Source organism: Plectropomus leopardus, chromosome 13 (genome assembly GCF_026936395.1).
Source record: "Plectropomus leopardus strain MGB_pleo_1.0 chromosome 13, ASM2693639v1, whole genome shotgun sequence".
Taxonomy (NCBI): Eukaryota; Metazoa; Chordata; class Actinopteri; order Perciformes; family Serranidae; genus Plectropomus; species Plectropomus leopardus.
The window spans coordinates 22,875,996-22,891,265 of NC_142188.1; the positions used below are offsets into that span (position 1 = coordinate 22,875,996).

General features: G+C 40.7%; 1 protein-coding gene across 2 annotated transcripts in view; it reads left to right on the top strand.

Moving 5' to 3' along the window:
- Positions 1 to 15,270, top strand: part of kif16bb (kinesin family member 16Bb) — a 30,564-nt gene that overhangs the window by 9,220 nt on the left and 6,074 nt on the right. For both annotated transcript variants that reach the window (XM_088086140.1, XM_042502845.2), the window contains 5 exons: positions 6,867 to 6,986; positions 7,123 to 7,174; positions 7,278 to 7,415; positions 8,794 to 8,876; positions 11,816 to 11,904. In XM_088086140.1, coding sequence (XP_087942266.1) covers positions 6,867 to 6,986; positions 7,123 to 7,174; positions 7,278 to 7,415; positions 8,794 to 8,876; positions 11,816 to 11,904 — 482 coding nt within the window. The remainder of the gene's footprint in view (positions 1 to 6,866; positions 6,987 to 7,122; positions 7,175 to 7,277; positions 7,416 to 8,793; positions 8,877 to 11,815; positions 11,905 to 15,270) is intronic.

Here is a 15,270-nt window from a genome sequence, read left to right on the forward strand (position 1 = left end):
TTTGCTTGAGTACAGATTTGGGTAAACATTTCAGAATAAAATGTGAGATAGCCTTGTTCACAAGAGCTTTGTTGTTTCTAGACAGAGAACAGTTTTTTAGGTGCCTTTGTTGCTTATGCTTTTGTCACCTGCCTTATTTTCTATAACCCTATTTTCAATTTAGTATTATGTCACAACCAGTTTCATTTTCAAGCCCAAAATCGAATGCATTATTTTGTGAAGAATAATGTAAAATGATGCCAAGCTTGTTACAGAAGGAATATATGAAAATAAAATAGAAGAGTTCATAGAGTGTGAAGGTTTGCTTTATTAATTTTAACAAAAATGGTAAACAAAGCTCCCAGCCGCAGTTTTGACTGACATTACAACTTGCAGTAAAGACATTCTGCCAGCTGGTGTCACTGCAAGTCTTGAGAACAGTCCACAGCCACTTCATGGAAGTGGAGAGGGTAATGAGAGTAGAGTCAACCTGACATTTAAATTTAATTTTCCATCTATTTAGGTTTAAATGGCATCCAGAAGCTGAGTTCTCGTAATGATCGTGAAGTAAGTGTGTGTGTGACAGTGTTTGTGGAGTCTGACAAAAAAGAAACAGAACAGCCTATCTCCTTCAACCCAATACGGTTTCTCTGAGGCTTGGACAAGATGGCAGCATCCTTTACAAGACCCCAAGCTGCCACAAAAAAACACAACAAAAAACAAAAGCCCCAGTATGCCAACCCCAGAGTTTACACTGAACATTTTTCCTCTGTTGAATTTGTGCCCAACCTCCCAAATAACACCAAATGTCATCTGTTTGGGACTCACCGTTCTCAGCCAAGCAGCCTGTTGCATTATGCATTGAATTGCAAAGCGTGCCACTCATGAAAAGTATGCGCTTGTTTTTTGTTGCTGTTGTACATGCTTAGCAGTACATTCTAGCACACTTTAAACTGTTGTGTTGATCTTCTTTTGAAAGATTTGTGTGTTTCCAACTTGTTAGGTCCTCTACCAGTATACCAAAGTAAAGCTGCACATTTAAGAAGACTGTAATTTTGAATACCATACACATGAATGTTGGCTATATGTGTGTTGGATAATTAACATTCTGAATCTGCACGGCTGTTAGCAGGTGACATTTAGTGGCTCGACAGCCCTTTTATTCATGACAGTGTATTGGAACTCATTAGCAGCTGTCACCGCTCCTAATTAAGAGGTCTTGATTATTGACATATGGCACTTTCGTTTCTCACTATCCGGCATATTAATTAAAGTTACAGTGTTGTAAATCTGTTTGCATGGTCAAGCAGTGATGGCTTTATGCTCAGAGGCAACACGGTCCATCTCTGCTGGCAGAGCTGAAAAAATATGCTTTATTTAGAGCCGGGCCCATTCATGTAGGAGCACCTGTTATGATGCATGATGCAACCTGACACATAGGAGAAAAGGCCACTGTACCGGTGACCGGCAGGCTCACTGTTGTTGCCGAAGCTCTAAGTGTTTGATGAATGACTTTATGGATTTGACATTTGTCTTCTTGTGCATTTGCATTCAGCTCAGACGTTAGAGGAGGTGTCTTTGCTCAGTTGAGTACAGAGAAGCACATTCAGCCCCAGTTTCAAAGTTAGCCGTTTCAAAATTGAGCACACATACTTTACAAACAAAAACCTAATCACGTTCGTAGAATTTATTTCGAGTACTTTTTTCTTTTCTTTTTTTAACAAATGGCTTGTCAACATGCTGCATTTTATATATAACAGTTCTGATATAATCCAAAGTGTACAGCTTTATACATAGTGCACGTTCTCTATCTCTAGCACATGGTTTTCAAATTACAAGCAAACTTCTCGAACTCCTCAAGTCTCATATATTTTGTGTTTTAATTCCATTGATGCCGTTGCTGAGAACTAGATGAGAATTTCTGCTCGGGCCGTAAGGAGACGAGTTGACCAAGAGCGGTGTAAACAGAATTTTGAATTCTGTATTCAAAGCAGATTTAGAATGCAAAGTTATTCATCGTCAGCTTCCCAGATTGGTTACAGGGCATGTGGGAAAGAGAAAGTAATTAATATGAGATGGATTCCACAGCAGCCTCTTACCAGACAGAGACAGCAACAGATTGAGAGAACAAAAAAGGCAGGAAGCGGGTAAAGTGAAATGTTGTTCCACTTCAGGGGTATATGTATATGCACACATGCGCGCGCACACAACCACGCACAGATTTGTGAGTAGGTGTACTTCACTTGTGGAGTTGTTCTCCCCAGCCAGCCTCACAGGTCCCCTTGTAACACAGTGGTGGGAGGAACCTCCATTTCAGTAAGATAAAATGAACCACCGTATTTCTTTGATCCTAGTGGTCTTTGTATTTCCCAAACATGCTGCAATCAGCACAAAGAAACAACTTAAGCCTCGAATGCTCCGAGCCTGCTGGCTCTGTTTAATGTCAATTTAGCTCGTACTGTCAGCAGTTACATCATAGTATGTCGTTATAGCATTTCATGACCTTTACATATTCTTATCAGCAGCTTGCCTTTGATTCTTCACATTCCAGTAAAGCTTGGCTCCAAACTAGGTTGACTTTCTTTTCTTAATTTAATTCAGGAGAATTGGTTATTATCTAGCCATGTTTGAAGCACACATGGCGAGCACATGTGTTATAGGTGTCATTCATGCCAACAAATCTCCTACTGGGGACTGCACTAATGACATTCCAGTTTCACATTCTTTTAACAAAGGAATGACACAATAATGAGGATTTTGCACAATAGATGTTAAAATTTCAACCATTAACTGACATGATTGCAACAGGACACTTGGCAGGAGAGTTTGCGGACTGTTGGGAAGCCCAGAAGTGCTTTTATCAGATTGAATCACTCTCTAGTTTTAACCACAAGCTGCATGCATGGCAACATGCAGATGGCTGGAGTTAGGGGTGGCGGTTTTGTTTTAACATTGAAAACTGGGCTTTTAGGAGTCCTCCTGCATAGCAAATTAAACTTTTTCTTTTTCTTTTTTAGAGCCTGTTTAGACCTGGTATTAACATGCGTTTGGTGATCCAAACACAAGTGGACAGCCAGGACACATTGCTGTTCACATCCGTGTCTATCTTGTGTGCATTTTATCCTACTGCACAGCTATTTTGTCTGCACTTTTGCTCGCTGCTCTGTAGCATGCTCGATAGTCACGTTAGTGGCTTTGTCAGTACAGCTGGAAATATCGCTGTCAGCTGGATTCAACATGCAACACTTCCACCAATGTGACATGAAATGGTTACGTTAAAGCACATTAGCGAGTTAGCACCAAGATGCACCAGTCACAAGCAACAGTCACACTCTGCACTGATGATGTAGACCTTGTCAGGGAAGCATCAGGATGCATTAGCATTTACACTAGAAAAGATGTGATCAGATGCGGCTTGACCACCTTAGCAAGTGGTCTGAATGATGGGATCACAGTGTGTCTTGGTATTATTTTACACTTGTATTTAACGCTGATCACTTGTGATCCGATCGCCCAAAATGCATGTTAATACCAGGTGTGACCACAGTCTTACCAAGTACAGCAGCTGTCTCTACAAAGAACGTACTCCTGCATGTAGTCTGCACACAATCAGCACATACTGCTTAGTTCTAACATTACCATGAACTTTGTCCATCTGGCTTTGTTACTCTGAAGATGAAAACAGCTGAGCTCTCCAGAAATGGACAGCCTCCTGTAGAGCTCTGCTGTTCTTAGTTTGCAATGTGTACTTTAAACTTAAAGTTATAACTGCATACATAGTAAATTCTTATATATTCACTGCAGTTAAATTAAAAATGCATTTCTGTTGTCGTTCACAGCTATGTCCTGTTGTTGCTTGTCATGATTATTCTTAAGCAGTCAATGAGCTGTCGAGCTGTCATATGCCGCTCAGTCAATGTGACATACTCTCTGCAGTGCAGAGCATTGTGGCTCATAATCATCAGAAGAGACAGAAAAGCATGCTGGCTTTCATACAAAAAATTATAGTGAATGCAGCAGAACATCCTGGTATTTTTTTGGCATGCTGCATTTGACTTTACGTGTTTGGACATACTAAGTCTTTTTCTGCCATACTAAATAGTACGGTTTTGCCAGTATTGGAATGGGTAGTTAATTACTTGTATTCTGGTGATTTTTTAATATGCCAATTTGTGCCTTTTCTGCATCAGTTTATGATGGACATATCAGTTTCATCAAAATTAAAGTCCTCTGCTATTTTAATGGGGTTTATTTTGTACATGTTCTAAATTTTGAGGGGGGTGTGACCCCTGGGTCACCCTGTGAAATCTACGCCTATAGCTGTAGTGCATATAAAGATAATTGCACAATACTTTATATTACAACCAGAACAAACAACAACTCCAGAACACAACAACTCTCTGGTTAAAATTCAATTTTTACATGTAGCACACAAACAAATAATAAAGAGAAAATCAAGAAATGGAAATGATTATTAATAAGATGCTAATTCTTTTCTACTAGTTAGCTTAATGGAATATAACCAATCAAATAAAAGGCTTCATGCGATTTAAAAAAAAGACTGGCCATTGCCTTTCCCTTCATGCGTTATTCATTTGAACTTTTATAAAGAGCAGTAATCTTGGATATAAATGCAGCTCTTTCTAGGAAATTAACCTTTTTAATGTAACTGAGCAGTTGGAATGCAGTTTTTTTTTTTTTTTTTTTATTCCTGGCCTGGATTCAGTACTTGCTTATCTGTTCTTTTGGCAAGTTGCTCCACTTGACAAGGCTGATGGGCAGTCAGCAAAGAAGGATTGGTTGGCCCCAGTATGGAAGTGTTTTGAAATGCATATTAACCAAGTCGGGAACCTGAACTGTCAAAGTGCTGCGAAAAATCCATTAAGAATTCTGCCCAACCACAGATGATGGCTTTTAATGGAAGTCTAAATGCTGCCCGAGCCTGGCTGCTGGTCCGGGCCACAGTTAATTACAGTATGTTCACCAGCTGCCTCATTCTGAAAGCAGACTTTTTTTTATTTTGTCCTCACAGCATACACACGCAGACTGAATGGGTGTGGCGAGGAGCAACTTTCTCTGTTTTATGTGTGCGAATGTCAGGAGAAAATAAGAGGATCTCCTCTGCTGCTGTTGTCTGTGGAAAGTGACACAGTGCATTAATCTGCCAGGCTGCTCCTCACCTCCTAATGAAGTCTGTGAAGAATCCCTTTTAATTAAGTACAGGGGCTGGGGTCGATGCCTCTCCTTCTTCATTAGAAAAAAAGGATTTCTCCCATCTCGCAGCTGCCAATGAGCGAGGTGGTGCCGGTGGTGGACACGTCTCTCACTTCGCCGTTCAATCTATACGAGAGAGAGAGTAGGAGGAGGTTGAAAGAGAGGGGAACTAGTTTATGCAGAGTGTTGCCTCTGAATCCTCCATATGTGAGATTTTCTGCTCTGCCTCTTGGGGAGGTACTTATGATAATCCATGGCAATGTGAGGCATTAGTCCACCAGCTTAACAGAAGAATACTGATAGGGCCACTCATGCTTGGGTAGACTCTGGGTTATTGAACCACAGCCATTGCCCTGGGAGGAAAAGGTTAGTGGCCTCGAACACTTTGCCAAGAGAGTTAAGTTTCTCTTTATGGCTTAATTCAGTGTGTCTTTTGAACCCAGCAGGTCATCTTAGGCTAAGTATTTCATTTCTTGTTGAATAATTGGCAAATTAACTGCTCAACGGACTCATTCTGTCTGCAGCCTGTCTGGCCTTTTCTAAAAGCGCAACTCACAAGTTAGAAACGAAATAATACAAAATGACATTTTTTATACAAAGTTAAATGAATATCGCCCCTTTGACAGACACGCGCTGTAAGGTGGTGTGACTCATGCTTTTACATTTTCCCAGCAACAATAGTTGGAGGCAGTGAAGCGGTGTGTGGAGCAGATCAGAGGTTTAAGTGTAGCTGTCCTGTGCTTTAGAAATGGCTTTCAAGGATTAAATCAATTTCTCTACTTCTTATCGCATTTCTGTAAAGAGGTGCCGTAACACCATTTAAATGCATAGTCATCAGGGATTTCTGGACAAGCAGAATGGATTTTTTTTTTTTCATGCGGACAATAATTTCTGTCTGAATTTTTGAGTTGTGATGCAACTGCGGTGTTGCTTTGTGTGTCGCTGTAATGCAGTATTAATCAATAGCCTATGTGTGAAATATGGGCATTGAAGGGTTTTTCATCATCTGCTTTTGAGATTTATGCAAACACATGGCATGTTTTATGGAATAAATGTAAAATTCCCCTATGAATGGTCTTAAAAGGACTTACTTACTGCATTTATTCACATTCCTCAACAAGTCTTGCTCAATTTATGGAAAATAAATGCTTTATGTTCAAGCCTTGTTTTCCACAAATCACTTTAGTTTGACCTTCTATACGATACTCCTCTCACACACATTGTAAATGAAGTGGAGCCACCTAAAGTTTGTTGTTATCTGAAGTTGACATACTTTACAAACTCAAGAGTATATAACAACATACACTGTTAATAGCTATGTATCAATAAAGACAATGGTGCATGCTATTCAACCCACCTTGCATGTGAGTGTAAGCGGCGGCACCACGTCCGCTTCGTCTTGTGAACACAATGTACAGTTTGACTCTCGCCACGATAATCTGAATGATTTATGGCGTCTCTCTTGCCGTTAGCCACTCTGCCGCTTCATGGTGACACATGGTTGGAACGCCGCTATTCTGCTCGGCCTTCAGGCTAGGAAGAGCAGTCATAAAGAATTCAGTTTTCTGCTGGTTGCCATTAAATGTCTGTCAGCATTTTTTGTTTTATATTATGTGCCACTCCAGATACAGGCTATTGAATATCGCTCATTGTATGCTCCCTGGTGTTTATAGGAGGAGGCTTTGGCTCTGAGGAAGAAAGGGAGCGGAGTGGTCCTGGACTGTCAGTTACCTCATCTGATAGGCATTGATGAAGACCTGCTCAGCACTGGAGTTGTCCTGTATTATTTGAAAGTGAATTTGAACTTCATCTAATTCACACATTACTCTTTATTTGTCTCAAATCATTACCAGCCAAGGCCCGTTGCTTTTGTTAATTGCCAAACAACAGCTTGCATATTGTATCATGACCTTTTAATCTTCGCTCTAGGAGGGCAGAACCCTGATCGGGAGTGACGAAGCATCGTGCAGTCAGGATATTGGTGAGTCAAGGTCACAACACTCAACTCCCAGCTGCTGTGTTATCTATTGGAGTGAAAGTAAGCAGTATTTCTTTTTACACTTTCATATTGAATTGTGTTGTAGTGCTTCATGGGCCAGGGCTCCTCAGCGAACATTGTGTGCTGGAGAACCGTGCTGGGACCGTGACTCTGATCCCTCAGGATGGCGCACTGTGTTCAGTCAATGGCTCTGTGGTAACTGATCCCTGCCAGCTGACTCAGGGTAAGCATTTCTGCAAAGATTAATGTACTCCTGATATTCCTTAATGAACAGTGGGGAGGAGGAAAAAAAAAAGGAGCAAGGCACGTCTGTAATAATGAAGATTTCTGTCTCAGATTCCCAATTATTTGGCTAGCAGGCGGCAATAACACGCTGATCCATCCTGAATGCAGTTATATGAGATCACTTCATCACATCTGCAAATGAAAACCACTTTATGTCCCTGGCACCACCACGGCAGCGCACTCAGGGCAGGAGTGGATTGTGAACACAGCTCTCCACAGGGCAGATGCCATTTCTCTTACTAAACATTTTGAAGGGCGAGGGACCCCAGACAAAGCTCCAGACAAAGCCCCAGGCCCTCCATTTAATTGGCAGATGGAGTTGATAGGGCCGACAGGTTTGAAGTGGGCCGGGGCATTAACCTTTCAAAGGACAGAGCCAAGCGGAGCTGAAACTCCTGCCCCCCTGAGCAGGCCATGCTTGCCGGGGCTGGGAGCTTTCACCACTTACTAGGTCCTCATCCACACTGCTTTGCTTTCCAGAGATAATAACTGCACACAGAACCAGGCAGCGCAGAGCCCCGGCTACGCTAGTCTCTTTTATAACCATTTCAATTTATCCAATATCCCCTTCAGAAACGGCTGCATCTGAAGCTATTTTCTTGAACAAATGATAGTAATTTTCAGTCCAACAGCAACTGGAATCCATCACAGGCTGGCCTCTCAGGTGCTTTGTCACTCGTCAGAAGTCATTAGTAGTAGCAAGATTAGTATTTGCTGTGCTGAGAGAGGAGAAGGAGGAATGAAGAGGAGACCTCGAGAAAATCTGCGGATATGGCCATATGAGCGAGAGTCTGATATATAAACCCTAATATCACTTCCATTTCTATAGCTTTACAAGACTTCTCAAGTTTCCTTGGACCATTTTCATCCTCCTGGTCTAGGTCACTGCCAATCATGTTGGGGATTGTGTTCTTCGTGGCAATTTGTTCACTTTACCTCAGCAGAGGAAAATGTTGGAGAACTTTTTGTGCCATTCATCAACTTTACCCCCCGAATTCAGTGCAGAGACAGTTCACCTGCAATCCCACAATGACAGGATGATTCCATGGCTAAAGCCCTTTGCTACTCACCTTTTTAATGCATTATAGATACTGTGCCACACCTCCAAAGGTTACCTGGCAAACTCTCAGCACCATTACTGTCACTTGCATCAGTCTTGAAACACATCATATACTGTCTCTGCCAGTCTTTCTTGCCCTATATTGCATAATTTAGTGCTCGGTGCAGCATTTCTACCAAATAGTGAAGTTTAAGCTGGTAAGTAAGTTGTGGATTTGCCACTTATCCATGCTTTGCCTCTTTTCGGTTCCCTCTAGGTGCCATCACTCAGCTAGGAAGAGGAACCATACTTCGGTTTAACCACCCAACTGAAGCTGCCCAGCTCAGGGAGGAACGCCAGGTACAGACGGCACCTGAAACCTGCACAGATGAGTGCTATTGTTTTACTATACTGTTCTGCTGCTGCTGTAAAACTGAGGGAGCCTCTGTCAGAAAAATAGATGCTGCCACCACAACTGTGTTTTCTCCTGGTACTTTTGTAAAAGCAAGTCAGCATCGTACACTTTGTTTCCATAACTACCAGCTGTGATTTCTGCTTCCATCAGCAGACATTGCTCATTGTGAACTCTAATTCACACTTCACTCTACTTCCAAAACTCAACAACACCACCAGGAGAGTGTGATCCATGCAGATTCTTTCTGATCAGGATGGGAACTTATTGGCGGCTTTTCGGCTGCTGCTTGTTTTTGCCTGTTTAGTATGAAACTCTCCTTCTATGCTTTGATTAATTGGCTCACAAAAAGGCGCCAGACCTCCACATCATGAACAATCTCTCCGCAATATTGAACTGTTTTCAACCATAGAGAAGCGCTCTGCTGTTCCTGAAAGGAGGCCAGGTGCAGCGGCTTTCAAAATTGGCTGCCTTTTGGTCCAGCTTTCAACGGCTCCCTCTCGGCTTTGATTCACTTTCATGTGTTTTTAAAGAAGCATTGTGTGAACACACCCTTTCTCCAAAGGAAACTGCAACCAGTGTTTCTCTCCAACCATTTCTGATTGTTTAAGTATTCTGAAGAAGATTGGGTTGTTAAAACCTGAGTGGGTGCAGATGTTTATGTGCTCGGCAAAATTAAGTAAATCACTTTGAATTTGGCAAACAATGGCTGAAAATGTCAAATGTTAAATCTTAAGTGGAAAGTTTAAAAGATTTTTGTAGTGTCAAACGTCACTGTTTGCTTCTGGTGATAGTTTACCTCAACCAAGAATTACTCCTTCAGATTATCATAACATATCCATATAATATTTGACATATTTCTTTTTTTCCATATCGACATCTAGTCTGTTTATGAGCAGTGCTTATGAAAAATGATTGTCCCTTCAACTTCATGATTTATTGTTTCACAGCATGGAATCACAGATGTAGGATTTTTTTCATGGATCAACAAAACAAAATCTCTAATGTCAAAGTAATGATAAATCTCTTGTGCAGCCATTTGTCTTTAGAAATTACAATATAAGCTGAGTAAAGTCCTGCAGAGGCACAGACTCGAGTCAGACCAGAGATACAAATTTGATGACTTCAGACTTCACTTGACAAATCAAATAAGACTTGCAACTCGACTTTAATGTCAACTACTCATTACTTAACTTGGACTTGAGCCTCTTGACTTGACAATACTTGATACCTTCCCCATAGCCCAAAGATTAAAAAAAGCATGCTATTTTTAAAAAGTGTGGTTTAGTAAAATCCAGTTACAGTATGTGAAGCATGCCGATTGAAAATGAGTAGATGCAACAACCTTCAACAAACCTATTTTAACAAGTTTAACAAGTTCTTAAAAGTATTCATAATTTTTGTAGACTGAATATATTATTACTCCATTGTTAAAATGGTATCGCATTTGATGAAGAATTCATTATGACTTTTTTAGGACTCAAAAATAAGTTTAGGATTTGGGATTTGACTGTCTTGACTTGGGGCTTGACATGGTTTTTATGCTAACTTGTGACTTGCAAAACAATGACTTGGCCCCACCTCTGGGGCTTTTATTATAGTGGAAGTGGGACTTTATGTCTGAATGATTTTATATTTAATACACTAGTATCTGTATGGTAGTCAATTTATTAGCCACACCTACATCATGAGGATAAAGGAATATTCCAAACAAAATCTTGCCAGATTTATGGAAGACAAGCCAATCAGGGGAAGGACAAGAAAAGTGCTGTGAGATGTCAGTCTAAAATCTGCTTCAGCCAACAAAAACTTATGGTCTGAGTGAGAGGAGCACCAGTGAAGCCGGCTACTGAGAGACCCAAAGACAGTCTGAGAGAGCTGCAGGCTTCCACTCCTGATATGATAGACACTGTGCGCATACAAATACTGTTGCCTTGGTGGTTCACTACTCATCGCATATACACTTTTTCAATAGGGACATCTACTCTGACGTGTAGCTTAGTGTTTGTCAGAAGGCAAATAGAACAGCCCAAGGGGATGAAAACTTTTTTTTTATAAACAATGATGAATGAGCATTGATAATGACAGAATCAGAAAATATTGCTTCAATATTCACACTCAGTTTTTTAAAAATAAGTTCCGGTCAAATATCCATTTGCCTGCAACTCAAATTGAGTCCCCTTTAGGCATTTCCTCCTGTGCTTTATAACATTTTATGTTGTAAAATTGATTCACACACCATTTTATAGACACAGCTGTACTTCTGGTTTTTGACAGCTTTCTGCTCTCTGCATTATTGAAAATTGCACACCATTACAGCCAAGTAAAGCACAGACATCCAGGTCCCGCTGTGGTTCCAAGAAATGTCTTTGCCATTTATTTTTAACATCGATTCCAAATGAGATGGTCTCACGAGTTCTGCCTTCGCTCAGTCTCTAAATATGCTACCACACCTAAAATTCAGTGTGTAACTGTTGTGAAAGGAAGTGGCAATTTAAATGGTTTTCAATGTTTCAATGGCAGCAAATTATAACTGAATGGTACTGAAGATGAACTGTGAACTATATGGAACCACAAGCTATACATTACTGATGCACAACCCTTTCATTTTAGAAATATGTGAGTTTCATCCTGATTACCCTAATTTTTTGGATGGGCTTTGGTGTACCAGATATTAGTTTGACACTTTTTTTTAAATGCTGTCAAAGCTCTTCAGTCTACCCTCTTATGTTTAGTGAAAAACAGTGTCATGAATACTGATGACATACAGCATATACTATAATTAAACCATTGCACAATTGCAAATTCACCACAGGCAGCTGTCACTCATTCCTCACACTCCAGCAGATTTTCATTTCACAGTGCTGTCTCATTCTGTTGTCTGCAGAGCCGGCTGCTGTCTGCCTTCAGCCTGCCCTTGACTGACATGTCCAAATCTACTGCAAATCTGTCCAAGGTGATGCTGCAAAACCCAGGGTGAGACTCACGCAGACACGTGTAATAGCTCTCTACACTCAGTGACCCGAGCATAACTGAACCCAGTCCACCTCAATCTCCACATCGTGCCTGCTTATTGAGCAGCGTTCATCGTGCACGTAGACCAAATCAAACCCATAAATCATGGCAGCATTTCTGTGAGGCGAGGTGGGAACATGCAAAAAGCCATGCTGAAGTGCTTCATGCTGAGCCAGTGGAAATCACAGCAAGAAAGTCTTCTGCAGCCCAAGGGTGTGTCCCAAAACGGCCTCTGATTCTGTAGGTAGTGAACTACCCCGTGTTCACATTTCCAAAATCCCTGCAGTGCACTTTCAGTTCAGCTCCCCAAAATTCCCCAGAATGCACTGTAAAAAAAAATTAAGTAAGCGCCATCATTTTACTGTGCTACACTTCTCTTTCACAGTAGGTCTTTCTTAGTATACGCTCTTGTCTGTATTTGTGAAATGTCATTAGACATGGCTCAAGTAGTGTCCCAGCTCAAAGTCCACATTTACCAAGTACAGTCTTGGGATAAACAAGTGTCCCAGCATGTATTTGGCGGCGATGGCTGTTATAATTTTTTGTCCTGAAGCTGTTATTGTGTCAGCAAATTAAGTTTTTGAATCGTTCCATTTAGATTTTGATTATGTGGTCAATATATCATAAAATTGAAAATGTGCTCTATCTTTTTTTTTTAAGGTATCAAACCTGCAAGGTGGGCAACAATGTCTGTGGTCACACTGGGGAAAAGGTCTTTTGTCAATTTAGTAATGGCACTGATGTTTCTGTAGTGCTTTAATCATAACATAATGCTTCACTAACTTTGGTCTCAGAGTCTCAATCTAATATTTGTAGCTTGTCTTGAAGGTAAAGTTTAAGGTTCATATTTTGTATTGGGCTGTTAAACAATAGCACCACCTCTGTGTGCAGCATATTTAACTCCTTATATGTAAAGTTGTGACACATTTTTAATAACTGTAAGTAAATATAGATTAGGGCTGCTCCCTGAAAGTCAGAGAATGTAAGAGAGGCTTTGCCTGGTCATGCTCTGAGATAACGCTCAAATTTACAGCTCACAGAAAGTTAATATGTTTGATTATACTTGTAGGCAAAAAATGTTGCAAATGTTTAATCTGTCGTTAGTGTAGTTAGCATGTATTGGCTGAGAGGGCCACTATATCATGGTCACCCTGAACATCGTATCAAACTAAAAAAAAAGAATACAAAATAGTTGAATATTCATATTGAACGGTCAAATCTGATTTGACTGACAATTCTGAGTTGGGTACAGCCCTAATATACACAAATGAAAATAAAAGGGGCAGTGCAGCGTATGATATAAAATGTTGTGCTATTGTAAAAAAAAGGCATTAAAGTGGGCATAAAAGATGCATCTGTTGTCACAGTCAACGCAGATGGCAGCTCTGTAAAAGCTTGTTAAGTGGGCCTTTTTCGATTTGAGATTATTTTGTCACACAGCCAGTCTACAAGGTTACGTTGAAGAGTCACGACACTGTTCAAACTCCCAAGGACCAGAATTCAAACTTTGTGTACTCTGAATTGAGGGGGGACAACTGTCACTTCAAGTAGACACAGCCGCGAATAATACAGCAACAGTAAGTTTAATTCAGGTCGGCTGATATCAGATTCAGGCCAATTAAAACCACTACGTAACACTGATAATGATGACAATTTAAAAGATACTATAAGTACATAAATGTGCACATTGCTTTTAACAAACGGTGACAGTAATCCTTTTGTTGGTGTTTGCATTAGCAGCAGTTGTGCACCTTTTTTACACTATAACCCCCCAAACTCAGAGACATTATGTTAATGTGACTAATCTTTAACCCGCTGCCATTGCCTTGGATGTGTGCGACAGTTTATCGATCTGTCAGTGTCTCAGTGTTCATTGAATTAGTGCCCAAAATCCAATCCACTCTCTAGTGATTCACAACCTACTGAAGTAGTGAACAATTTGAGACACACCCCAGTCTCACATGATCTGATAACCCTGATGTTTTACAGCATGTGGAGCTGTCTGACATGTAATTTCCCTCACAGTGCAGTATCCCCAAAAAGCAGCGCATCCGCTCAGGTGATTCATGCTGCTTTCAGTCCAACCATTGTTCCCAGTCCGCTGGTCTGACACTACTTGGATGCGAAAGCGTGATTACATGAGTAAATATGGGATTACTTACTTCAAGGCTGCAATTAGTCGACCACACAGCTACTGTCCTCATCAGTCTGAGTCAGAAACACTTTTTGTGTGTGAAGGTGGTGTTACAGAGTGGGCAGAAGAATGGAAGTCAGTGTGAGTGTGTGGCGGAGGGAAAGTTGGACAGCTTGATTGAAGTCTGTAGGTGTTAATGGCAGATTAGCAGCAGGACTGACACCTGCTTTTTTACAGCACACAGAGGAGAATATGACACTGTAACACATTGTAAAATACCGTTTAGTTATTTGATTCCTCTGAACATGGATCATTAAATATTAAAGGGTACATTCAACTGATACTGTTTTTTTTGGGTTTTTTTCACCTGGCGTACTGAGCCGTCATCTGTTGATGGGCAGTGCAAAAAAGGTCTTTTTCTTCTCTCATTGCTTAGATATTTATTCCATCCTTATTCTGCTTGTTGTTGGTGTAGCATAAACTCCCTCCAGCAAGGACAGAATTGATCTCTAAGTTTTCCCAATCATCTTGGAAATAACCCTCAGTGGTAAATAAGAGCAAATAATTAGAATTCAAACTGTGGCTGTGGATATCCGTTCAGCTCTGGGATTGACACCAGATATCAATGAACTGACCTGCTGCTGCTTGAGGGGGGTGCTCCTTTGCAACAGAAGCAACCTCCCCATTATCAGATACATCAGTTAGATCACAGATTTTCTCACAGGAGAATTCGGGCAGGAGGAGGCTAAACTGCATTAACAAAACGTCGGACCTGCTCCTTACAGCATGGGAACACTTCACACTTTTGTATTTATCCAGATCTTTGATTCATGGAGTTTTATGGATGCAATGTCAAAGTGCATTTTTGTCAGCTGAATGCAGATCTCTCATCTAGCCTCTCCTCCAAGCGTGAGGAGTAGAAAATCAATCAAACTGAGCTTTTAGTTTGCACACACAAGATGGATACTCCTTGGTAGGGAAGAGTGTTAGTGCAATGCATAAGGGAAGAAAGGAGGGGGAAGTTTTATTTATTATGCATTATTGAGAATAAAGTCAGGCATTCAGTATTAGACTCAGGTATAAGAAAAAAAAATCCGAGGAGGGGAATTTTTCTTTTGTCTTTAGAGAATAAATCAAACTACTCGCATTAGCAAATATGTCTCTCTCTACAAAATCCCTTGTGTAGATGAACT